This window comes from Salmo trutta, chromosome 38, assembly GCF_901001165.1.
Source record: "Salmo trutta chromosome 38, fSalTru1.1, whole genome shotgun sequence".
Classification (NCBI taxonomy): domain Eukaryota; kingdom Metazoa; phylum Chordata; class Actinopteri; order Salmoniformes; family Salmonidae; genus Salmo; species Salmo trutta.
This window is the reverse complement of record NC_042994.1, coordinates 19,704,679-19,730,682: the sequence shown is the minus strand read 5'-3', so window position 1 is coordinate 19,730,682 and position 26,004 is coordinate 19,704,679. Positions and strand designations below refer to the sequence as shown.

At 41.7% G+C, this 26,004-nt stretch overlaps 1 protein-coding gene across 3 annotated transcripts in view; it reads right to left on the bottom strand.

Moving 5' to 3' along the window:
* The window catches only part of LOC115178896 (serum response factor), a 29,290-nt gene extending 7,038 nt beyond the window's left edge, over positions 1–22,252 (bottom strand). The window contains exons 1-4 of one of the 3 annotated variants that reach the window (XM_029740307.1): positions 21,375–22,252; positions 11,832–12,101; positions 2,999–3,251; positions 2,306–2,461 (exon numbers count right to left, since the gene is read on the bottom strand). In XM_029740307.1, coding sequence (XP_029596167.1) covers positions 2,306–2,461; positions 2,999–3,251; positions 11,832–12,101; positions 21,375–21,830 — 1,135 coding nt within the window. In that variant the 5' untranslated portion in view covers positions 21,831–22,252. The remainder of the gene's footprint in view (positions 1–2,305; positions 2,462–2,998; positions 3,252–11,831; positions 12,102–21,374) is intronic. The other 2 variants (XM_029740305.1, XM_029740306.1) reach the window with 2 other exon arrangements.
* Positions 22,253–26,004: the final 3,752 nt, after the last annotated feature.

The following is a 26,004-nucleotide window of genomic DNA, read 5'->3' as shown; positions in this document are numbered from 1 at the left end:
ACTCCTCCCGCTCCTTGTCCCTAAAATATAGCTCCCGTTTACCCTTCCATGAGTCCTTATTATCCATCCTCATTGCCTCCCTTTGTCCCGTCAACAAATGAGCCCTCTCCTGTGACTGCTTGCAAGCAGAGCACCATATTTAAACCTCATAAGGAGTTAATTCAAACATGCTTTCTCACTGCATTTTAAATGTTAGTATTTTTGCCTTTATCACAATGTAAAGAGAGACTAAAGCCCAGGCTCAAACAAACATTAAGAGAGAGACTGAGATGCATAGAGAGTAGAGGTCGACCGATTATGATTTTTCACCACCGATACCGATTTATTGGAGGACCAAAAAAAGCCGATACCGAGTAATCGGCCGATTTTTATATATACACATTTGTAATAATGACAATTACAACAATACTGAACGAACACTTATTTTAACTTAATATAATACATCAATAAAATCAATTTAGTCTCAAATAAATAATGAAACGTGTTCAATTTGGTTTAAATAATGTAAAAACAAAGTGTTGGAGAAGAAAGTAAAAGTGCAATATTTGCCATGTAAAAAAGCTAACGTTTAAGTTCCTTGCTCAGAACATGAGAACATATGAAAGCTGGTGGTTCCTTTTAACATGAGTCTTCAATATTCCCAGGTAAGAAGTTTTAGGTTGTAGTTATTATAGGAATTATAGGACTATTTCTCTCCATACCATTTGTATTTCATATACCTTTGACTATTGGATGTTCTTATAGGCACTATAGTATTGCCAGCCTAATCTCGGGAGTTGATAGGCTTGAGGTCATAAACAGCTCAATGCTTGAAGCACAGCGAAGAGCAGCTGGCAAATGCAGGAAAGTGCTGTTTGAATGAATGCTTACGAGCCTGCTGCTGCCTACCACCGCCCAGTCAGACTGCTCTATCAAATCATAGACTTAATTATAATATAATAAAACACAGAAATACTTAGGTCATTAATACGGTCAAATCCGGAAACTATCATTTCGAAAACAAAACGTTTATTCTTTCAGTGAAATAATAAATTTTTATCTAATGGGTGGCATCCCTAAGTCTAAATATTGCTGTTACATTGCACAACCTTCAATGTTATGTCATAATTATGTACAATTCTGGCAAATTAATTACGGTCTTTGTTAGGAAGAAATGGTCTTCAGTTTGCAACGAGCCAGGCGGCCCAAACGGCTGCATACACCCTGACTCTGCTTGCACAGAACGCAAGAGAAGTGACACAATTTCTCTAATTAAAAGAAAGTTATGTTAGCAAGCAATATTAACTAAATATGCAGGTTTAAAAATATATACTTGTGTATTGATTTTAAGAAAGGCATTGCTGTTTAAGGTTAGGTACACATTGGTGCAACGACAGTGCTTTTTTCACGAATGCGCTTGTTAATCATCACCCGTTTGGCGAAGTAGGATGTGATTCGATGATAAATTAACAGGCACCGCATCGATTATATGCAACGCAGGACAAGCTAGATAAACTAGTAATATCATCAACCATGTGTAGTTAACTAGTGATTATGTGAAGTGATTGTTTTTTTATAAGATAAGTTTAATGCTAGCTAGCAACTTACCTTGGCTCCTTGCTGCACTCGCGTAACAGGTAGTCAGCCTGCAACGCAGTCTCCTCGTGGAGTGCAATGTAATTGGCCATTGTTGGTGTCCAAAAATGCCGATTGTTATGAAAACGTGAAATCGGCCCTAAGTAATTGGCCATTCCGATTAATCGGTCGACCTCTAATAGAGAGACAGTGAGGTAAAGACAAACCTCGAAAAGGACACTAACAGACAGGCATAGAGATATTGGGAGATAGCTACAGAGAAATGACTGGGATCCTAGATGCAAACAAACTGGGCTCAATTTGGAGACACTCGACACAAACTTCAACAGAGTGAGAAATGCATGCAGACAGAAGGAGACAGACCCTATATCCCAAATCAACCCCTTGGTTGATCGGAGAAGATTGGATGCATGTAACAAAATAGTGGTAGCTCCATCATGCCCTCTGATAGGTAAGGCAGGTAAGGCAGAATCGTCTAAAAAAAATTACAAAATTGGTTAAGCTGTACACTAAAGGCGGCTGCGGTCGTACAGAGAATAAATTAATCTTTAAGATTATTTGTTGTGCAGAATTTTTTTATATTTTTTTCATTAAGTCAGAATTGTTGCCATATTGCTTGCGAAAAGTGTAGGAGCTAGGGGTTGATTTGCAATCCAGGGAGAGTTGATGCTCGGGAAGTATCTTGGCAAGGAACCAAAACATGACGTGGCGGGGTGAAGAAGCCCCTGACCTGTGAGCGAGACAGTTGCAGGTAGGCGGAGCAGGGTGGTGTGCTGGCCCTGCTGGGTGTGCCCTGCGGTGGTGATGCTGGTCTGGGCCAAGGGGCCCTGGAAGGCCTGCAGCTGACTGAGTGGAATGGTGTGCGTGCCAGGGGGAAGCGTTGCGCCTAGAGGACGCGCAGAGAAGATTAGCGGTGCACAGGTCTCACGCAGTGGTACCGGTGAATAGACCAAGAAAACACACAACACAGCGAGAAAGACAAAAGAAAAGATGGAGGGTAAACGGACATAGCCACACAAACAGCCACAAAAAACACAGCATCACTGACAAAAAAAATACTCAAACACAGACAGAACAAAGCCTCAGACAAAATACAGACAGTTACACAGAAAAATGTACAGCCACAGACAACACAGACTCAAACAAAACACACTCAGTCAAAACACACCCACACAGACAAACCACATGCAAACACACAGCCAAAAAGCCCCAGAGGATTGTTTTTTATTGGGGTGCAATATTCTTTCAACCAATAAAAAAAAGGGCAATTCTGAAACAAGGGAACAATTCAGCGGGGTGAATAGATGTAAATGAAGTTGGGTGCAACACAGATGAAAATCAAGCCAATAAGGTGGGTAAAGGGGGTAAATGAGGCAAAGAAAGTGAGATAAATTTAAAAAACAGGACCCCCCCGCTCACTCACCGGACATGAGGGTGAACCCTCCAGGTAGCATGACACTCGTTGACGTGGCCGAGGTCTTCAGCACCGTGCCGTTGGCACTGCTGGTGGCACTGTGAGTATTGATGCCCGCCGAGACCTGCCAGCAGGTGGCAGGGATGCTGTTCTGCAAGTGCATGGCCACGGAGGAGGTGGTGGAGGAAGAGGAGGACGACGTGGGTTGGGTGTTGACACTGGCAGGCAGATTGGCCATGGTGAACGTCGGCTTCATCATGTCCTGAGAAATGGAGAAAGCAGGAGAGATATTTACGATATTGATCTGTTATCAGTGCATTTGGAGAGACTCTTTACTTTATGTAGCTTATGGTATGTAGATAATTTGATAGCCAAATATGTACAGATAAGGGGATGTACCAACCAAATGTATTTGCGTTCTGTCATGCCGAGAAACATTGCAGGTAAATAATGCACTCTGTCCATCAGTCAGCACACTGAGTGTTTTTAGATTTGACAAGTTGCTGATACATGTCAAGGATTCCATCAAAGGGCTAAGCTCCTGGAGTAGTTTGTGAGCAAGCTGGTGTGCTAACTAGCTTTATGAAAATCAAGCAAAGCAGATTTGAGTCTGGGGATGGGAGGGGAGAGACAGCGATGACGAGATGAGACAATTTTCCATTTTAAACAAACGATGCTGGGAAATCGTTAAATATGCTCAAATCCGCTTGCTTTGGTAGCAATTGTCAAGTAAAAAATATATATACTGTCCGTAAAATTTATATAGCATGTATAAACTGAAAGTAGAAGCCTAAGTATTGTTGTCCATTAGTTTACTCCAATTAGGGGAGGGTGGTAGGGTTAGTAAATAATAAAAGGAAAATATATTAAATATACCTTGCATTCAAAAAGTATTCAGACCCCTTCCCTTTTTCCAATTTTGTTCCGTTACAGCCTTATTCTAACGGATTAAATTCAACTTTTTCCTCAATCTACACACAATGCCCCATAACGACAAAGCAAAAACAGGTTTAGAAATGTTAATTTATTTTTAAACAGAAATACCTTATTTACATAAGTATTCAGACCCTTTGCTATGAGACTCAAAATTGAGCTCAGGTGCATCCTGTTTCCATTGATCATCCTTGAGAGGTTTCTACAACTTGATTGGAGTCCACCTGTAGTAAATTCAACTGATTGGACATGATTTGGAAAGGCGCACACCTGTCCTCCATGCGTCATGGTGGGAACCACACATGCAGAGATCATCCGTTCACCTACTCTGCGTCTAACAAAGACAGCGGTTAGAACCAAATATCGCTAATTTGGACTCATCAGACCAAAAGAACAGATTTCCACTGGTCTAATATCCATTGCTCATGTTTCTTGGCCCAAGAAAGTTGACCACGAAGGCCTGATTCACACAGTCTCCTCTGAACAGTTGATATTGAAATGTGTCTGTTACTTGAACTCTGAAGTATTTTTTTGGGCTGCAATTTCTGAGGCTGAAATACAAGATCACAGAAATGTTCCATACGCACAAAAAGTGTCTATGTCAAATGTTGGGCACAAGTTTGTTTACATACCTGTTGGTGAGCATTTCTCAAAGTATTTCTGTGTAATAAAGCTATTTTATGGGGGGGGGGGACTATGCCCAGTCATGTAAAATCTATAGATTAGGGCTTAATGAATTTATTTAAATTGACCGACTTCCTTCTATAAACTAACTCAGTAAAATCTTTGAAATTGTTGCATGTTGCGTTTATATTTTTGTTCAGTAGTGTAGATCAGGGGCATCAAACTCATTCCATGGAGGCCCTAGTGTCTGCTGGTTTTTGTTTTTTCCTTTCAATTAAGCCCTAGACCACCAGGTGGGGTGTTCCTTACTAATTAGTAGTGATGCACCGATATGACATTTTTGGCCAATACCCAATATTTTCCTTGCCCCCCCCCCCCCAAAAAACTAAACAATACAGATACCCGATATAAACATTTTTTTTGCGGCCTTTTAAGCATTCTAGTACAGTTAAATAGTTAACACACACACGGACGCAACGGTCTAAGGCACTGCATCTCAGTGCAAGAGGCATCACTAGAGTCACTGGTTCGAATCCAGGCTGTATCACATCAGGCCGCAATTGGGAGTCCAATAGGGCGATGCACAATTGGCCCAGCGCCGTCTGGCCTTGGTCGGGGTAGGCCGTCATTGTAAATAAGAATTTGTTCTTAACTGACTTGCCTAGTTAAATAAAAGGTTACACACACACACACACACACACACACCAAAAAGTTATTTTGTTGGCATTTACATGTCCCCATGTTCTTCCCCAAAAACATAAAACAGTCTGTTAGCTAGCTAACTATATAGCTAGGTGTCATCTAAAATAACCCTAATTTATAGGACAGTTCTTAGTTGATTAATGGTGGTCGAACCCATCTATGTGAAGCTAAGCTAATAAGGATTAGCCACATATTGGACTTTGTGGTTAGCCTTCAAAATAAAAGTATGGCATTCTATTTGTATACATTTGCATCACTGTCAATTACATACCTTTATATTGAAGGCAAATCGCAAATTCCACTATTGTGGCTAACCCTTACTGTGGCTAGCTTCACAACACATATCCTGGCCCGGTCAAGCCTCACTAGCCAGAAGAAGCTAGCTGGCTGCTTATAAACGTTAGCTTTGGGCAACAGGGTTAAGTTGGCTATTTATTTTCATGAACTGAAGTTAAATTTCAATAGCCGAACAACAATACTTACAAGGAGTCATAAAATCATTGCTAAGAATGAAAATAACTGCAGTTTCTACTGGTCATTGTTTTCAGGCTGATTGTATTGGTGCTAGCTAGGTAACATTACCAAGCTAAAGCTAGCTACCCCAGAAGTTGCGGTCAAACAAATTATGCTTTATTACCAACACGGTATTGTAAACACATTGTTTGTGGCCGGTGATTGCAGACATTTTTACAGCTTTGACAGTGCTACTGTATCTTTTTTGACACGCAAAGACCCAAACGGCGTTCCATAGTATGTCGTGAAGCTAATAGCAGTGACACTATTACTGTGTAACTCCGGTAGGGCAACATCTGAAAAATAGCGCACTTGGTAGTGTGTACTGGTGCTCGACCAGTCAGCAAAAGCCAACATCACCCACGACAGGGAACGGTTGATTGTCAAGGGCAATGAATTCCATTATCTTGGTTTTAATGGATTTCGCCTTTGAGTTGTCTCGCTGAAATGTTCTTACTCTTTCAAATGACTGCTCGACTTGTTGACCCCTCGATCCACACAGCAGACATAGTGGGCTAGGTTAGGAATGCTGTGTTGCACGTGTGGCGCAACATTTTACGCGGCGTCATTACATCATGTACCTACGTTATATAGGTATGCACGTCAGCTTTGACATTGTTTTTTCACATCGACGTTAAAACTAGACACCCGATATGTTCACCAATATATCGTGCATCCCTACTAATTAGTGACCTTCATTCATAAATCAAGTACTAGGGAGGAGCAAAAACCCACAGACACTCGGCCCTCTGTGGAATGAGTTTGACATCTGTGGTGTAGAGAATCAGTGTACCATCTAAACCGATGTGAAATATATTTTCCATAACCAAAAATATTGTATTTTAAGCTGGTGTACAAAACTTTAACCTCTACGGGATGGGTGTCCCTAAACCGGGGCGGTTGTTGCTAACGTGCACTAATTTGATTAGAATGATGTTGTATACAGCCAACTTTCCAGGACATAGACATGTGCATATGGGCAGAAAGCTTAAATTATTGTTAATCTAACTGCAGTGTCCAATTAACAGTAGTTATTACTAGAGGTCGACCGATTAATCGGAATGGCCGATTAATTAGGGCCGATTTCAAGTTTTCATAATCGGTAATTGGCATTTTTGCTCACCGATCATGGCCGATTACATTGCACTCCACGAGGAGACTGCATGGCAGGCTGACTACCTGTTATGCGAGTGCAGCAAGGAGCCAAGGTAAGGTGCTAGCTAGCATTAAACACATCTTAGAAAAAACAAATCAATCTTAACATAATCACTAGTTAACTACACATGGTTGATATTAGTAGTTTATCTAGCTTGTCCTGCGTTGCATATAAATCGATGCGATGCCTGTTAATTTATCATTGAATCACAGCCTACTTCGCCAAACGGGTGATTTAACAAGCGCATTCGCGAAAAAAAGCACTGTCGTTGCACCAATGTGTACTTAACCATAAACATCAACGCCTTTCTTAAAATCAACACACAGAAGTATATATTTTTAAACTTGCATATTTTAGTTAAGAAAATCATGTTAGTAGGCAATATTAAACTAGGGAAATTCCTTCACTTCTCTTGCGTTCATTGCACGCAGAGTCAGGGTATGTGCAGTTTGGGCCACCTGGCTCATTGCGAACTAAATTTGCCAGAATTGTACGTAATTATGACATAACATTGAAGGTTGTGCAATGTAACAGCAATATTTAGACTTAGGGATGCCACCCGTTAGATAAAATACAGAACGGTTCCGTATTTCACCGAAATGTTTTGTTTTCTAAATGATAGGTCATTAATATGGTCAAATCCGGAAACTAAGGGTCGTATTTCTGTGTGTTATTATATTATAATTAAGTCTATGATTTGATAGAGCAGTCTGACTGAGCGGTGGGAGGCAGCAGCAGGCTCGTAAGCATTCATTCAAACAGCACTTTCCTGCATTTGCTAGCAGCTATGACTTCAAGCCTATCAACTCCCGAGATTAGGCTGGCAATACTAAAGTACCTATTAGAACATCCAATAGTTAAAGGTATATGAAATACAAATGGTATAGTATAGAGAGAAATAGTCCTATAATAACTACAACCTAAAACTTCTTACCTGGGAATACTGAAGACTCATGTTAAAAGGAACCACCAGCTTTCATATGTTCTGAGAACAAATTAATACAAATTACAATACATTTTTTTTTTTTTTAAAGTTAAATAAAAATGTAGAATAATATAAAAAATTTAAAATATATAAAATAAACACATTTTTAAAAAATTATAACCAAAATTGACAAAAAATGAGAAAAAAAGATTTTAAAAATAAAAAAAATAAGATTCGGCCAATTATTCGGTATCGGCTTTTTTTGGTCCTCCAATAATTGGAATCGGTATCGGCATTGAAAAATCATAAAATCGGTCGACCTCTAGCTATTACTACAGTGAACAAAATACCATGCTATTGTTTAAGTGCACAACAACAACAAAAACTTATCATGGCAACTGGTTGGATACATTCCCCTCTGAAGGTAAATAATGTACTTACATTCAGTAATCTTGCTCTGATTTGTCATCCTTAGGGTCCCAGACAAACTGTAGCATAAATTGATTTTATCAAATAAAACTATGTTCAAATGTAGGAATTGGGGTCTTACAGGTTGACCCCACTGCTGTCTCTGGCTCCACACCCACCCTGCCCGGCCATCTAGATGTGTGAAAGTGTATAAGCTAATGATCCATCATCTATAACATTCCTGGGTGTGTAAACTAAAAAAAAATATTACCATAGCATTTTTGTATGCTCTCTATAGTTATGTACTTGGAAAATGTATCAATTCGGCACATTTGGACAAACTCCTGGCAGACTTGATACATAATATTGTGCAGTGATGAAATTCTACACTGGATCAGTCTGAAACTTTGCACACACTGCTGCCATCTGATGGCCAAAATCTAAATAACAACTAGACTCCTATCTGAAAGTATGGACTTTCTCATACATTTCAAAGATGGGGGACAAAAAAACCCAGATGTTTGTATTATCTTTTACCAGATCTAATGTGTTATTTTCCTGCATTAATTTCACATTCCCACAAACTTCAAACTGTTTCCTTTTAAATGGTATCAATAATATGCATATCCTTGCTTCAGGTCCTGAGCTACAGGCAGTTAGATTTGGGTATGACATTTTAGGCGAAAATTGAATAAAGGGGGGCTATCCCTATTAAGAGGTTTTTAAGTAAAAGATGCAAAAACCTAAGTATAGCAAGCATAGAAATAGCGCATATAAAAACAGATATACTGCTTCATAGACTTGCTTTATTGAGAATGACATACGTCTATGTGAATTTGGCTGGGTCGCCCAAAGGTGACATATTGGTGCTTAAAGTAAATCAGGTGTTAAATGAGATGAAAAGGAGACTGGAGTGCCACTTTAATAGTTGCCATGTACTTTCTGAGCTTGCATTGGGTATATTCACCGTCACCTGCATTCTTTACGTGTGTCCCGTTTGTAGCGCGGCGGAGAGAAAATGCACAGATGTGTGCCGCAGTTCTACTAAGATGTAACAGCTTGGCTTAGTTTAAAGCTTGTCAATAAACAAACTGCAAAGGGAAAACTTGAACAGAAACATTTGGGTAGTAGGCTGGCTGGCTACTACTCAACTGCAGGACATGTCAAGTGTGCCGACAGCAATGCTGCATTCAGCCGCACTTTTGTTCCAGCAGCGCTAAAAATGCACCTTTGAAGCGCTTGTAAAAATGTAAATAAAATGTAAAAAAACATTTGTTAGTGGTGATACTTATTTCCATTGAATATAGTCAGAAACCTACACACACACATACACACATCTTTGGAACCGGTATCGAATTGAAGGAACAGCATGTAAAAGGAACCGGTATCAAACTGTCAACAATGGGACATTTTAACCCTAGCCTTTTTGTGGGCCCACAGGGAGGAACTACCTCAGGGGTATCAAACTAATTCTACGGAGGCCAGAGTGTCTGTAGGTTTTTCGTTTTTTCCTTTCAATAAAGACCTAGACAACCAGGTGAGGGGAGTTCTTTACTAATTAGTGACCTTAATACATCAATCAAGTACAAGGTGGAGCGAAAACTCTCAGACACTCGGCCCATAAAGCGAAAATAAACCGACTCAACTGACCGCATTCAGAGTCTTGCATTCATTATCATGCATTCTAGTCTAGGGCACTTGGTTTCCTTTCTAGAGGACATCTACATTAGCCTATTTGAACAAGTTATCCCTCTGAGCATAAGTCCATTTCCTCCTCCATAAACATTTGCTGAACGACTCTCTTCCAAAAGAGAGGGGACAAAACTAGTAAGCAAACAATGAAAAACTAGATTATGAGTGCAATGCCCTACTAAGTTTGCGTTGGATGGCCTGTTACTTGTTATGACACTGACTGTGGGTGTCTGGCTGTGGTCTGATTTGATTGAGTCCAGAACCCCAGCCCAGCCCACTTCTGCTCCAGAACAGCGTCCCTGTCCATCTGTATTTCAGCGTTCCTGATAACTTACTAGCACCAGCATGCGGCTCTACCTCCTCATCTGCACTCCGTCTTTCTATCAGTGCTTTGCACACCACCACAACCGAGGTGACTTGTCAGACAGACACCCTTTTAAATAGAAACTTCCTCTCCACAGGGTGAGCAGTGAGGATTCCTCCCGCCACGTCACCTGTGAGCCAAAGTAGTACCGTGGTTCATCACCAACAAAAGCAAGTCTGGCTTTTGGTTGAGTAAAGAAGCTTAATGAGCTGAAAAATCCAGAATCTTTGCCATCATCACTCATAATTAACACTTCAGAATTTGTTTCCATTTCATTACACTAACTGCGCATCATGACATGATTTGTTGTCACTTATCATAAGCTTCTCTGCTTTAAAAAGGGGGCCAATGGGCCATTCATGAATAAAAATATTGATGTGAACTTTTGTAGCTCACGCTGTATTTCCAAAGCGAAAGTGTAGGCCTGTGCCTGGTGAATTAGCCAGCAACATGACCATCCGAGGAAGCTACCATTTATTCCCCTCTGTATTAAGCCAGGTGAGAGATGAAACTGACAACAAGTGGTTGACAATAAAGCGCAAGACTAGCCCAACAAAGGCCCTTTTTATTTACTCAAGCAAAAGATTTAGCCTCAGGTTGGCGTACATCGCTGAACCTCCTAACATAGAGCTCACCACGTTTCCTTGAAAATCACGGTCTCCAACCAACGCTGAAAACAGCTGCAGCTTATATGGAATGCAATCAGCCCTCTGCCAAGAGAGAAACTAGAGGAAACCATCCCATATATGGACAAAGAGGCCAAATATTATTTTTCTCAATCTACTGCGAAGCATTTTTTGTTTTTCATTTGCTCATGAATAACAGTGAAGTCTAAGGAGACGTACCAGCTAACCCATCGGTCAGCTTTGGTTAAAGGACCCATGTAGTGATGTCAACCGTTTAAGCAAAATGATGTCCTGTGATGTTGTACTATGACTTTGATCCAGTTTTTTTTGTTGTTGCGTGAATACATTTTTATGGTGGCTACAAAAGGTTTCTCTGGCTGGAAAGTTTCTTCTCCCACACACACTTTTTTTTACCAGAATAAGGAGGTGAAACTACCACTGGCTAGTGCCTTTAAGTCTAAGACCGCTAACACCTTTGCTTTTCAAGGGATGCCGAATGCTACTACAAGTTAAGACATTCTACACTGGTTCTCTTTCCGGCACTGCATAGTAACCTAGCCACCCTCTTTGGTTCTGAAGCCTGTGCCCATATCCCAACAGGATAAAGAATGAACAGAGCAACAATACCTCTTCCACATACTGTAGTAGTAGTAGTAGTAGTAGTAGTAGTAGTAGTAGTAGTAGTATTATTATTATTATTATTATTATTATTACGCACAGTATGCAAAAAAAGTGTGACAACATGTTTGTTGATCTATGAGTTCGAAAAAACACCTCCATGCAACTGCTAGGCTAAAATCACCATATAAGACAGCATTAGGTAACTCGATGCATGGTAACCCAGGTGCTCTGAAGCAGCCATCGGTTGCGTTAACCCCAGGAGACTGTAACCACCTCACCTTGGTGGGCTCTGTGCAGCCGTCACCCTCCGACACCTGGTAGGTGAGGTCCGTCTCCTCGAAGCCTGTGGCGCTCATGCGCTGGTCGGTGGACGGGTCATTGCGGGGCGGCGAGTCGGGCGAGTTGAGGCACGTCTGGATGAGCGCCTTGCCCGTCTCACTGGTAATCATGGGCTGGAGCTTGCGTGTGGCAAACGTGTAGACGTGGCCTGTCTCGCTGGCCACCAGGAGGAGGACCTGGGTGCCTGTTAGAGTGGAGAGCTCGTAGGCCTGGGGGAGTGGGAAGAGGGATGAGAGAGCGTCAGGCATCAAATCAAACTTAATGTAGCCCTTTCCACCCTCAGTCATGTCATCCCGTATACGGGTCATTGATAAGTGCCTAAATTGGAATGCAGTGGCTGTAGAGTGACATGCTATACATGACGTCAGAGCTCAGGTTCGCCGCTTCACAGCTCTGTATGGGTTTTAACTGACAGCTGTTATAAACTTGAGCATGTGCGCGACAACAAGATGCCCCCAACCCTCCTGCTAATTGAGCTGCTTTTGCACATTTGTCGTTTGAGTGAAGGAAATGCTGTAAATTTCCATATTTGAAGACATGTAATTTACAGTATCAAGGTTTATGATCGCTATGTTTGATTCATAGTTACAAGGATGATATGCGTTACGCCCTGAAGAGAATGAGTTTGTTGTATTGTGAAGAAAATTAGACACGGAACACACACTTGAACGCACGCGACTCAATTCTATGCGCACCAAAATTACAAAATCGGTTTCCCTGAAGTGCCTTTTGAAAGCCTAACACTGTAAGATCATATTTTATAACGTAGCTAGCCATGTTGGCAATAGAATAAGCTTTCAGATTACGCCCACCTGACCCAGATTGCGATATACAAATGTGAACAGCAGCAATTGTATGATTGTGGGGAGACAGAGCTTTGTTCAAAACAAAAAAAACGACAAGTGTGCTTGCCTCAGTTCCTCAATGGCAAAGCTAGGAGAGCTCCTTATAGTTCAAGGCTCTTTCCTTGAGTCATAAAAGTGCATTGAAATTACTTAGGAAATGTGCAGTTTGGAGAGGTGTGGACACTTAGAGACACTTATTGTTATGTTACTGAATGTTCCAGAGTATTTTTTTATTTTGTTCTTGACAAATTCTGTGAAAAGTACAGTAAATGTAAAATGCAAAAAAATCTACAGTGTAATGTTTGGATTCAGTCTCGTGTCCTCATCTTTGGTCATATTATTTCTCCATAATCTCCAGTGTTCTCTTTGTTTCTACCATCATCATGCATATGCTTTTCATAGTTCTTCTGTTAGAAACATTTAAAAATGTGGCCCTATCCATATAGGCCAATTTCCAGGAGTGTAAGGGGCTAAAGCGCATTTACAGTAATGCAATAAAAAGAGAATGTGATTGTCAGTGCACAAATGAATCATCCATTTTAATGCTAAGACACATGTTAGAAATAGTAGGCAAATTCTAATATATATTTTTTAAAACTGCTTAATCAAGAAAAATCCAAATCGGAGAGACTCTTGTCTGAGTAGACTTCATTGATGGCGAACAGTGCTTGCACACTGATGTTTCTATGGATATAGGGAGGTCATCAGTTGGGCGTCAATTAGTGCTGGGCGATAAGTCAATAATTAAAGGTAATTACTTCCCTCAATAACGTTCTAAAAACATTTAGGTACATTTTCGATAATGTCGATAGAATCATTAGGTACAGCAGTCCATTTCATCTCTGACACAGCAGGAACATGCAGAGAAGTGACAATATAAGGGTGGAGAGGTATACGCCCACTAAAAGCCACTTAGCACCTCGAGTGATAGAGTAGCCACTATTAACCACGAAAAAGGAGTGATGTAGGCAAAAACAGTTGCAGTGATAGCCATGGAGAAGGAGCAGCTTTCAACTAAGAAATTATTGATAAAAAGGGTTCAACTGTTTCAGTTATTTGGAAGTGGTTTGGCTTTTTGAAGTCCGACAAAGAGCAGAGCAATGTTCGGTGAAAATTGTGCCGTAGACAGGTGGCTACCAAGTCTGGTAATTCGACAAACCCTTTTCACCTTTTGAAGCAAAATCACTCTTTGGTATATGCAGGAAGTTTGAGTTTGCGCCACGGTATTGATAAACGCCCCTCAAGCACCAGCCAATCTAGGGATGTTCGCCCGAAGCAGTCAACACTGACAGCGTATATGCCCTACGATCAAACATCGAGAAGACAAAGACATCACAAATGCTATTATGCATTGCTAAGGACATGCTACCAGTTAGCACAGTCGAAAAGGAAGGTTTCAAGAGGCTTATCAATTTAACTGACCCCAGGTACGTGCTCCCTGGCCACAAACATTTCTCTCTACGCCGAGTGTAGGGAAAAAGTTGAGGAACAGCTCAAGACACATTTTACGTATTTTGCTACTACTACCACTGATCGGTGGTCTAGTCACACGTCAGAGCCTTATATTAGCCTCAGAGTGGAATCTTCTAAATAAATGCCTTCAAACATCATACTTTCCCGACGACCACACAGTTCAAGCTATAGCAGAGGGGCTCATTGACGCTCTCACCTCCTGGGGACTCAGTCAAGACAGACAGGTCTGCATTACAACGGATAGTGGTGCGACCGTGGAGAAGGCTGCTCAAATCAACAAATGGAACCGACTGCAATATTTTGGACATCGTCTGCACTTGACCATTGGTAAGTAACCTTGTCAATTGTGTATATTGAAGTAATTGGTTAGATGAAACTAAAATGTACTTTTTTCTTCTTCCATCAATTGATGAATAAATATTACATTTGTACATAACTAAAGGGATTATTGAGATTAACATTTTATTAAAATCTCTTGATTTCTCTTAGAGAGAGTGGGTAGAGACAAAATGGGTGGATAGAGCAATTGGAGTGTGTAAGAAGGTGGTAGGTGCCATTTCCTATTGGTGGAAAAAGAAGAGACCTGGCAGTTCAAAAAGAACAACCTACCCCAGCACGAGTTGGTGACCGAGTCGCCGACCAGGTGGCGATCACGTCAAAAGATGACGCAAAGAGTACTGGAGCAGGAGAAAGCCATTTCACAGGTCTTGTCCAGTGACAAGAAAACCCAGGACTTAGCTCCCACCTGTACTGACATAGATGTTCTTGAGTCCATCAACCAGGCATTGACCCCACTCCTAGAATTCACCGATGCTCTGTCTGGCGAGTCTTATGTCAGTGTGTCTTACCTGAAGCCAGTACTACACCTGTTCAATACAGAGGTCATGAAACCTGATGATGGTGAAACAGTGCTCACCCAAACCATCAAAACGATAGTCATGGACGATCTGAATGAGAAATATGATGACCTAGCCACAGATGACCTCCTGGGCATAGCCTCGTCGGTTTAAAACACATTACATCAAAGAGGAGAAGTTGGGCCACATAAAAGCAAGAGCTGTCTCAGAGATGGTAAATAAGGGACATGAAAACCCAAGCCCAGCACATGGAGAAGTTGCTGCTGCTTCTGCTTCACCACAACTGACAGCTAAAAAGAGAAAGTTACTGGGCAGTTTTTCCAAAAAGCCATTCTCCACCAACACAGATTTTATTGAAATCCAGCTGGTACAAAAGGAACTCAGCTGCTACCTTCAGTCTCCTGATTCTGACAGTGAAACCAATCCACTGGACTGGTGGAAGATCCACCCAAAAAAACAAAAAAAAACTATCCCAAAGTCAGCCACCTGGCAAAGTGCTACCTGTGCATTCCTGCGACCAGCTCCCCCCCAGAGCGTGTTTTTAGCACAGGTGGCAACATAGTGACCTTCCATAGGGCAGCTTTAAAGCCAGAGACTGTAGACAGACTTGTCTTTCTTGCTTGTAACTTCTAAGACAACAACTACCCCAACATAAACTGTGATGTGCTTTTAGCCTAACAGTTATAATGCATATTGACTTGCACTATTTTAAAATTGTATTTCTTGCTCATGACTTGTAAGGGTTTACAGCTTTTAAAAAAAGTGGAGTTAATGTTATTTGTGAGTTCTACTTCTGACAAATAAGAAACATTAAAGCCTTTGGTTTGTTCAGGCATTCTTGAGTCTGACGCAGATATGCACCTTTTAAACATTATTTGATTAATATCGTGATAATCATCATTATCAAATGAAACACACACACACACACACACACACACCTCGTGATAATTTATTAGCCATATCGCCCTGCCCTAGCATCAATAGATAAATAGGCCCTTGCATGCATCTTTATCAATACATTGTTACATTTGTGATACGGTAATAGGTTCAGTGTCGCCTACAGTTGCAGTGAATATTGTTGTATGACAAAATGGATGAATGACTACATTTATTTGCATTTAGGATATAGGCCTAGTGTTTTTTTCACAAGTCATTTGATCCTTCGATGTCGACTCTTCCTATCATTGTGAAGCAGAATTCACCAAGCATTGGATTGTTCACCCACTAATAGGGAACGTGATCTGGGTTTAGACCGTCGTGAGACAGGTTAGTTTTACACGATGCCTATATCCTAAATGCACATTAATGTAGTCATTCATCCATTTTGTCATACAACAATATTCACTGCAACTGTATCTAAACGCAAAACCATTCATACAAACTCATGAGCAAAGACAAAGCAAAGCAGTGCGACAAAACAAACACAGTTACACAAACAAGCGTACAGTCAATAACACAACCCATGTACTGCCTAACACAGTACATGGATATTCAATGAAAACTTTCTACAAATGTGCTCTGTAAACACTGTTTTGGTGCAAACACACACAAGTCCTTAGCACTGATGCAATGTGGTGTGGCAGCAAGCACATCTTCCAACTATTTATTTATAGATATTTGAGAGAACAATCAATGTGGTCTCTGGGCTGTAGTCCTACAAAGGCCAAGAGTGGAGAGGAGTGGTCAGGCTAAAGGTTATTGGGAGAGTAAGAGGTAAATATTTCTGAACAAGCGCATTAGTTGCTTAGAGCAGTGCAGGGCCACGTTCAGAAGGCAAACGTTGTGGAACATTGCAAATAGAAATGTCATGAATATAACTAACGTGATTCCTTACTCAGCATGTCAGAAGGTCATGTTTGTTCTACACAGCCTCATAGTACCTCAACCCAGTGCCCTACTTAATAATGCAGCCTAGACCAAGCTTCCTTCCACCATGCATAGCCATTTCTTAAAAGCTTTTAAACAGCATCTCGGTGAGCACAAGCTGTTGTTTCCAAGGGGAACCCCACAGCCAAGCAAAACATTGTGCCTGTGTAGGCAGCAGAGAGCGTGGCTCTAACAAGCCCAGGGCTCTCAGGCACTATGGGATAGTAGTAGTAGGAGGGAAATGGGATCTTTTTCTCAGCAGCCATTGGCCAGTTGGCTGCGTATGCTATTCAATGTATTGATGCACTTTATGGTGCTCATAAAACTGGGACAACATCAGAAAGCAACCAGTGTTAATTAGAAAGCAAGGCTATAAAGACAGGAAGGGGCAAACGATAGGAAGGAGAATATAGAGTTGAAGAGATTGAACGAGTTAGGCCTAGCTCTCCTGTGTCCTACACTTTGCAGCAACACTTTCTGTAGGTTGTCATTTGTGCGGACCCACCCACACACCAACCCTGGGCTGGTAAGTAACCTAGTGGTTAAGAGCGTTGGGCCAATAACTGAAAGGTCGCTGGTTCGAATCCCCGAACCAGCTTGGTGGAAAGATCTGCCGTTCGACCCTTGAGCAACACCCCAACAACTACTCCCTGGGTGCCGATTAAGGCGGCTTCCTCCCTGCACCGCTCTGATTCAGAGGGGTTGGGTTAAATGTGGAAGACACATTTTGGTTGAATACATTCAGTTGCGCAACTGACTCAGTATCCCATTTCCCACACTGTATATGCACAAGTGGCATTGCCTCATTGCAGAGTGGAAGGAACCCTGTGGTTGCCTAGGCACCCACACAGTATCGCTCTGTAAGAGGGGGGTGTGCGTTGGCCGTGCACCATGGAGGAGCAGTGATAGCTCAAAGCTCAGATTTTGTGGAACATCAAAGCAGTACCTTACTCTACCTTCCACATTGCAGTCTAATTTTCCAAGCGAACCAGAGCCTCCTGGGGCTGCAGGTAGTCTAGTGGTTAAGAGAATTGGGCCAGTTAACGAAAGGTTGCTGGTTTGAATCCCCGACCCGGCATGGGGGGAAAAATCCGCAAGGCAGTTAACCCCCAAAAACACCTGCTCCCCGGGCACTGTGGATGTTGATTAAGGCGGCTCCCCGCAACTCTCTGAATCAGAGGGGTTGGGTTAAACGTGGAAGACATTTCAGATGAATGCATTCAGTTGTGCAACTGACTATGTAGCCCCTTTCCTTGCCTGTATTTTATAAACAGAGGTTGCCAAATATTCCCCCCCCTCCCTGCTGCATACAGCACACCTGGGTACAAAAATCAGTAAAGTACCCTGCCCTGAGCGGGATTATTTAACTCCCAAAGGCCTTTGCAGACTGTACGTCGGAATCAGTTTTAAGACTATCATGTTACACTGTATGATGTTACCAAATTAAAATCTGCACGTGTGGCAGCAGCACAAGCCTCACTCTATGCTTATGCACGAGTGAAGTGAGTTCAGGAAAAAAAAACTAAGTATGCATCTTACAAAGAGTTCACATACAAACTTTATATGTCCAAACTCAGAATCAAAATAACATGGTCGCTGTGTTAGAACGTTGTGCATTTATCAAAATACCATCAGGTGGCCTGATTTCATGCAGATGTGTCATGTAAACAAGATTAGGGAAATCATTATTTGTGCACAGCATGTAGGCTAAAAGTTTAAATCAAACTATTATATTAAATTCGACTATTCACAATAATATCAGGTGGTGTGAAGAAGGCCCGGAAAATCGTTAGACTCCAGCCACCCAAGCCATAGACTTGTCTCTGCATCAAGTCTGACACCAACAGGCTCCTGAACAGCTTTTATCCCCATACCATAAGACTGCTAAATAGCTGACAGAATGGCTACACAGACTGAGTTGACCCTTGTATTTTATTTTTGCACTGACTCTACACTCACGCAGTGACATGCCAAAACAACCATGTTAAACCCACTGGCTCCAGGTCATCTTTAAGTCTTTGCTAGGTAAAGCCCCGCCTTATCTCAGCTCACTGGTCACCATAGCAGCACCCACCCGTAGCACACGCTCCAGCAGGTATATTTCACTGGTCACCCTCAAAGCCAACTCCTCCTTTGGCCGCCTTTCCTTCCAGTTCTCTGCTGCCAATGACTGGAACAAATTGCAAAAATCACTGAAGCTGGAGACTTATATCTGCCTCACTAACTTTAAGCATCAACTGTAAGAGCAGCTTACAGATCATTGCACCTGTACATAGCCCATATGTAAATAGCCCATCCAAATACCTCATCCCCATACTGTATTTATTTATTTTGCTCCTTTGCACCCCAGTATCTCTACTTGCACATTCATCTTCTGCACATCTATCACTCCAGTGTTTAATTGCTAAATTGTAATTATTTTGCCACTATGGGCTATTTATTGTTCCTAATCTTACTTCATTTGCACACACTGTATATAGACTTGTCTATTGTGTTATTGACTGTATGTTTGTTTATTCCATGTGTAACTCTGTCGCACTTTGCTTCATCTTGGCCAGGTCGCAGTTGTAAATGAGAACTTGTTCTCAACTGGCCTACCTGGTTAAATAAAGGTGAAATGAAATACATTTAAAAAAAATAAAAACACTCACACACAATCATAACTTACGCTGCTGCTACTCTGTTTATCATATCCTGATGCCTAGTCACCTTACCCCTATACCCCTATACATACCTACCTCTATCACTCCAGTATTCCTGCACATTGTAAATACGGTATTGGAACTAACCCTGTATATAGCTTCTTACTTTCGCATGTTTTTGTTCTACCTTGTTATTTTGTGGAGCTTGCACGAAAAGCATTTCAGTGTACTTGTGCATGTGACATTAAAACTTGACACGTGACCACAGGCCTGTGGAACACATGCATGCTGCTGCTGTCGTCCCATTTGACAGACTTATCTAGGATGAGGTTATCAGCCTACACATGACCCAACCTAAATGCAAATAGTGTTATACCTAACCAAACAGGCCAGATCAAACAATATTGAGCTGCCTTGAAAAGAAAGTGGCTTTGGCAGCAAGTATTTGCATGCTCAGGTTTTTACTGGGCTATAACTTGGGGAGGTGATTGCAGGAATGCATTAAAATGTTCTTCACACCAGTCTCTTGATCCTCCGTAGAAGCTGAATTGTTATTCAAATCTAAAAGTCAGTCCTGCAACTATATAGCAGCTCATGAAAAGTAGCTACCCTGGACAGCCTAATCAAGAACCATTCATGAAAACATTGTGTTATGAATAAAATCTATAATAGGGCCTCTGACCATTGAACTCAAGTGAGTTAGCTGTAAGTTATCACATAAAAAAATACTTGACAGATAGAACTCAATGTCTACTGATGGTGTTAAATCAAGTTTCCTGGACATTACGAAAGGTGTCCCGCAGGGGTCGATTCTGGGTCCTGTACTTTTTAATGTTTACATTAACAATAGACTTGTCTGCAAAACATTGTAACCTGCACTTGTATGCCAATGACACTGTTATGTATGCCATTGCCCCCACGGTTGACCAGGCCCTATCTGAACTACAGTCTGCCTTCATTGTATTACAGAAAGACTTTGACCTCAAATTAGTACCGAATGCAGCTAAAACTAAGTATGTGGTTTTCTAGAGAGCGTTAGATGCAGTTTATCACAGCGCGTTGCGCTTTATTATGGGCGACAATTTAAATACTCATCACTGCATTCTCTACCAGAAAGTTGGTTGGCCCTCTGATGTCATGTAAGTTGACACATTGCCATGTTTTCATTTATAAAATACTTTTACATAAAGTCCCACTATACCTAACATCATTACTAAACTTGAGACATACAAGTTTCCACACTGGTCTCAGGGATGGCTAACTCTGGAAATTCCGTTGGTCCCAGAGTTAACTAAATGCTGATTTTACCTTTCGTGTACCTTATTTAACAATCTTCGAAATGTCCTTAAATTTGATGTTTTGGTGCTTCTAGGGCAATTCAGAAAGCTGATTAAGGACCTTATTACTGATTAATATGCTTTTTTAATGACCGTGTTTTTCTTTCTGTTTGCATTTATATTTTGATGTGTATTTTCCTGTGATTTATGTAATGAGACCTTGGTCTCAGTATGACTCTGATAAAGTAAAGGTTAAATCAAATAGTTAGCTATAAGTTACATCACATGAAACAGGTCATCACTAGTTACCACAGTCCCCGCCTATTTTAAAATTGATTGTAAACCTAAGCACACTGCTAACCATATTCCTAACCTTAAATTAAGACCAAAAAAAGCACATTTTTACCATAGCGCCAACACGTGTGCCTGTGAAATGGAACGTCTGCGCAGGTGTGGGAGCATGATCACAGGTTGGCAGCATGTCTGCAATGAAAACAAAGAGACCGACTACTGACAACTAACCTTCTTCATAATGCCAGTCTTCCTCTTGCTAAAAGTTGTGTACCGCCGAAGTTTGTTGTCTATAAATTCCATTTTGATCTTGACTCGTCCGCGGGTTTTCTTGCCTGGCTTTGCCCCTGTTGCACCTCCCGCGACACCGCCATAACCTCCCGGGGGTAGCCCCGCAGACGTCGCCGATGCAGCGACTTCCATCTCGGCTCTCTCCCGTTTCACCCCTCTTTTGTCCCCGGCTGAGCCCATGGTCTCATCATCATCCCCGGAGTCGGACTCTGGTTCAGAGCCGCTGTACACCACCTCGGCTGAGTATTGTCTGATTCGGTCGTCAAACCTTCCACCTTCGGCACCACTCATGTTCGTTCCCGGGTTATTAACTTGCAGAGCGGTCAACCCAGTCCCATTTCCAGGTCGTGCGCCCCCTGGTCTTGTACCTATTCCTGCCCCGTTTCCCCCCAACATTCCGAACCTGTCCCCCAGGCCTTCAAACCTCTCGCGCCGTTGCGGTCGATGGACCCACTGGGTCTATGCGTAAATGAGCGATGTTGTGATCGAACCGAAATTATTCAAAAACTGTCCATTCCTCAGCTTGTTGGTGCAAATTGCCTTGGAATCCAGGTAATCGAGAGATAACTAGTTAGTTAAATGGCATTTAGCTAACGACTTTATCAACAAGTAAAGCCTAGCTAGCTAGATATATAGTGCTGCTGCGTGTTATCTGTGAGCTTTAGCAAAACACGATCAAATTAATAACCACAGACTAGTGTAAACGAAATCAATTGTCCATGGTATATAATTTACGATAACTGTAAAGTTGTAGTTAGAAGTTATGTTTCCTCCTACAACTAATCAATCAAGCCCAACCCCCTACTCTTCTCCACTTAAGGACATTTCGATTTACACCCATTGGTATTACTCCGCGATCCCATATAGTTCACCACGAAAACGCTTTGACCATTCCCAGTCTCTCTTCCAATATAGATAATTTATGTTATTAACATCTGGAAAATGTATTCATTTGAAAATACATTTTAGATGTACAAGAGTAACCAATTTAGCGCGCATGAATTCTATCCGGGGAAACGTTCTTTCGAGATCTACTTTCCGCCATATACAGAGATACATTTCCTTTTATGGCGTTGTCGCTCCTTATTTGGTGAGTCATAGCTCCGAACCCTAGGCAGAGAGGAAGGGGGCGAAGCGAGAGCATTTACTCCGCCCAAACAATGTTTGTGTGAGATCAGCCCTTTTTTGTATAAAGGTCTATGACAGAGTGTCGAATTTCGTGCGGTTTATTTAATCAAATAGAAGTTTCGTCATGTTTAGGCTGTTACAAATGTACTGATATAAAACTACCTAGTTGTGCATGTTGTTATCATGCGTATCTGCCCTCTCATTGGCTAGAATGCTCCCACCGGATCTCGCCTGCCTTCAATCATTAAGGACATGCATTTCCATTGTTAGAGCAGCCACTCGGTTATCTTGTAAATATAAGAGATCACCTTTGCCCTTAACTTGGTTGTGATTGGACGAAAAGGCACCCACATAGTTTCGTAATTGAAAGGAGCCAAATGTGTCTTGGATAAAAGTGATTTTAAAATTGCAAACCACGTAACGTATTTTTTTCCCGTGATGTTTGAAGGTTTTCCCCATAAACTACCAACTTTACCTGTGTTCTGAAAGTAGGATGTGAAGTCAAATACCACCCATTGTAAATGTGATGATAAATTCTCTGGCATTTTTAATCACAGCAGTACTTTATTTACTCATATTGAAACTGAATATAAAAATACATACAGCATTTCGATTCTACTTCCATATTTGTGACTCTAGCGAATTAACCCTGAAGACCCACCCTGTGAATTAAAAGGAAAACAACCATGCAACATGAAGTAGACAATTATGGGGAATAAGATACATTTGGAATACATGCATTTAAATGTATCTTTAAACGAGTTGTCTTGGAGATTCACCAAACAAATACATGTTCGTTAAAGACTGTAGGCTTTGCTGTAGCCACAAGGTGGCGGTATAAGTCTGATTTCCACAGTCAGGGAAGTTGTAAGGCAAGCCACGTTTCCTTTTTGTTCAGGTTTATGCAATGAAAACGTTGCATGTAACAAACATACAACATGCTGCATTTTGAAGCAACTTGCAAACACTTTCTCCAGCACTGCTTCCAAACTAGATGTGCATTCCAGGAGGTTGGTGGCACCTTAATTGGGGAGGACATGGTAGTGGCTGGAGTGGAATGGTATCAAACACATGGTTTCCAGGTGTTTAATGACATTCCATTTGCTCGGTTCCAGACATTATGAGCTGCCCTCCCCTCAGCAGCCTCCACTTGTGCATTGTCATTCTGCCATAAGACTTGCTGCCTAAAGAACGTGGTGCGATCTACAACCTCATGCACCAAGTTTAGAAAAACACTTTGTCGAACCTATTCTACCTGACAGACAATCATACACTACATGACCAAAGTATGTGGACACCTGCTCGTCGAATATCTCATTCCAAAATCATGGCCATTAATATGGAGTTGGTCCCCCCTTTGCTGATATAATAGCCTGTACTCTTCTGGGAAGGCTTTCCACCAGATGTTGGAACATTGCTGCGGGGACTTGCTTCTATTCAGCCACAAGAGCATTAGTGAGGTCGGAAACTGACGTTGGGCGATTAGGCCTGGCTCGCAGTTGGCGTTTCAATTCATCCCAAAGGTGTTTGATGGGGTTGAGGTCAGGGCTCTGTGCAGGCCAGTCAAGTCATGCTGAAACAGGAAAGGGCCTTCCCCAAACTGTTGCCACAAAGTTGGACGCACAGAATCGTCTAGAATGTCATTGTATGCTGTGTGCGATTGCTTGGCCATGAAAACCCATTTCATGAAGCTCCCGATGAACTTCTTGTGCTGACGTTGCTTCCAGAGGCAGTTTGGAACCACTTCGCGGCTGAGCCGTTGTTGCTCCTAGACGTTTCCACTTCACAATAACAGCACTTACAGTTGACCGGGTCAGCTCTAGCAGGGCAAACATTTTATGAACTTACTTGTTGGAAAGGTGGCATCCTATGATGGAGCCACGTTGAAAGTCACTGAGCTCTTCAGTACGGGCCATTCTAATGTCAGTGTTTGTCTATGGAGATTGCATGGCTGTGTGCAATTTTTTTTACACCTGTCAGCAACGGGTGTGGCTGAAATAGCCGAATCCACTAACTTGAAGGGGTGTCCACATACTTTTGTATATATAGTGTACCTGTTCACGCAATACGTTTCTATCTAAACTGCTGATGTTCTGTAACAATGCACCCTACTGAACAGACCCAAGGTCAGACAGATTGCAGTAGGGTCTGTAACACTGAGCTGGATACTGGATTTTGCATCCAGTATAGCATCCAGCATCTGGCTAAGTTACATCCAGCATCCAGCTCAGAGTTACATCCAGCATCCCAACTCAGAGTTACATCCATCTCAGAGTTACATCCAACATCTGGCTGAGAGTTACATCCAGCATTTGGCTCAGAGTTACGTCCAGCATCCCGGCTTCGAGTTACATCCAGCATTCGGCTCAGAGTTACATCCAGCATTCGGCTCAGAGTTACGTCCAGCATCTGGCTCAGAGTTACATCCAGCATCGAGTTATATCCAGCTGAGAGTTACATCCAGCTGAGAGTTACATCCAGCTGAGAGTTACATCTAGCTGAGAGTTACATCCAGCATGAAATTGTACAAACATACAGTATCAGTCAAATGTTGTCGCCATCCTTTACCTTTGACAGCTTTGCACACTCTTGACAAAAACCTGCTGCAGAGCCCTCAGGAACTCAGACTGGAGCGAAGGTTCACCTTCAAACAGGACAACGACCCTAAGCACACAGCCAAGACAACGTAGGAGTGGCTTCGGGACAAGTCTCGGAATGCCCTTGAGTAACCCAGCCAGAGCTTGGACTTGAACCTGATCAAACATCTCTGGAGAGACCTGAAAATAGCTGAGCAGAAACACTCCTCATCCAACCTGACAGAGTTTGAGAGGATCTGCAGAGAAGAATGGGAGAAACTCCCCAAATACAGGTGTGCCAAGCTTGTAGCATCATACCCAAAGGTGCTTCAACAAAGTACTGAGTAAAGGGTCTGAATACTTATGTAAATGTGATATTTCAGTTGTTTTATTTTCAATACATTTGCAAAATTTCTAAAAACCTGTTTTTGCTTTGTCATTATCTGGTATTGTGTGTAGATTGATAAAGGGAACAAAAGTGATTTAATCATTTTTAGAACAAGGCTGTAAAGTAACAAAATGTGGAAAAAGTCAAGGGGTCTGAATACTTTCGGAATCCACTGTATCTGTAAAGTCCCTCAGTCGAGCAAGGAATTTTGAGCACAGATTCAACCAGAAAGACCATGAAAGTTTTCCAATGGTTCGCAAAGAAGGGCACCTATTGGTAGATGGGTAAAAAAAAGAAGCAGACATTGAATATCCCTTTGAGCATAGTGCAGTTATTAATTACACTTTGGATGGTGTTCTGCCCCTGAACAAGGCAGTTAGCCCACTGTTCCTAGGCCATCATTGAAAATAAGAATTTGTTCTTAATAACTGACCTGCCTAGTTAAATAAAGGTAAAATGATTGGGGCAAATCCAACAC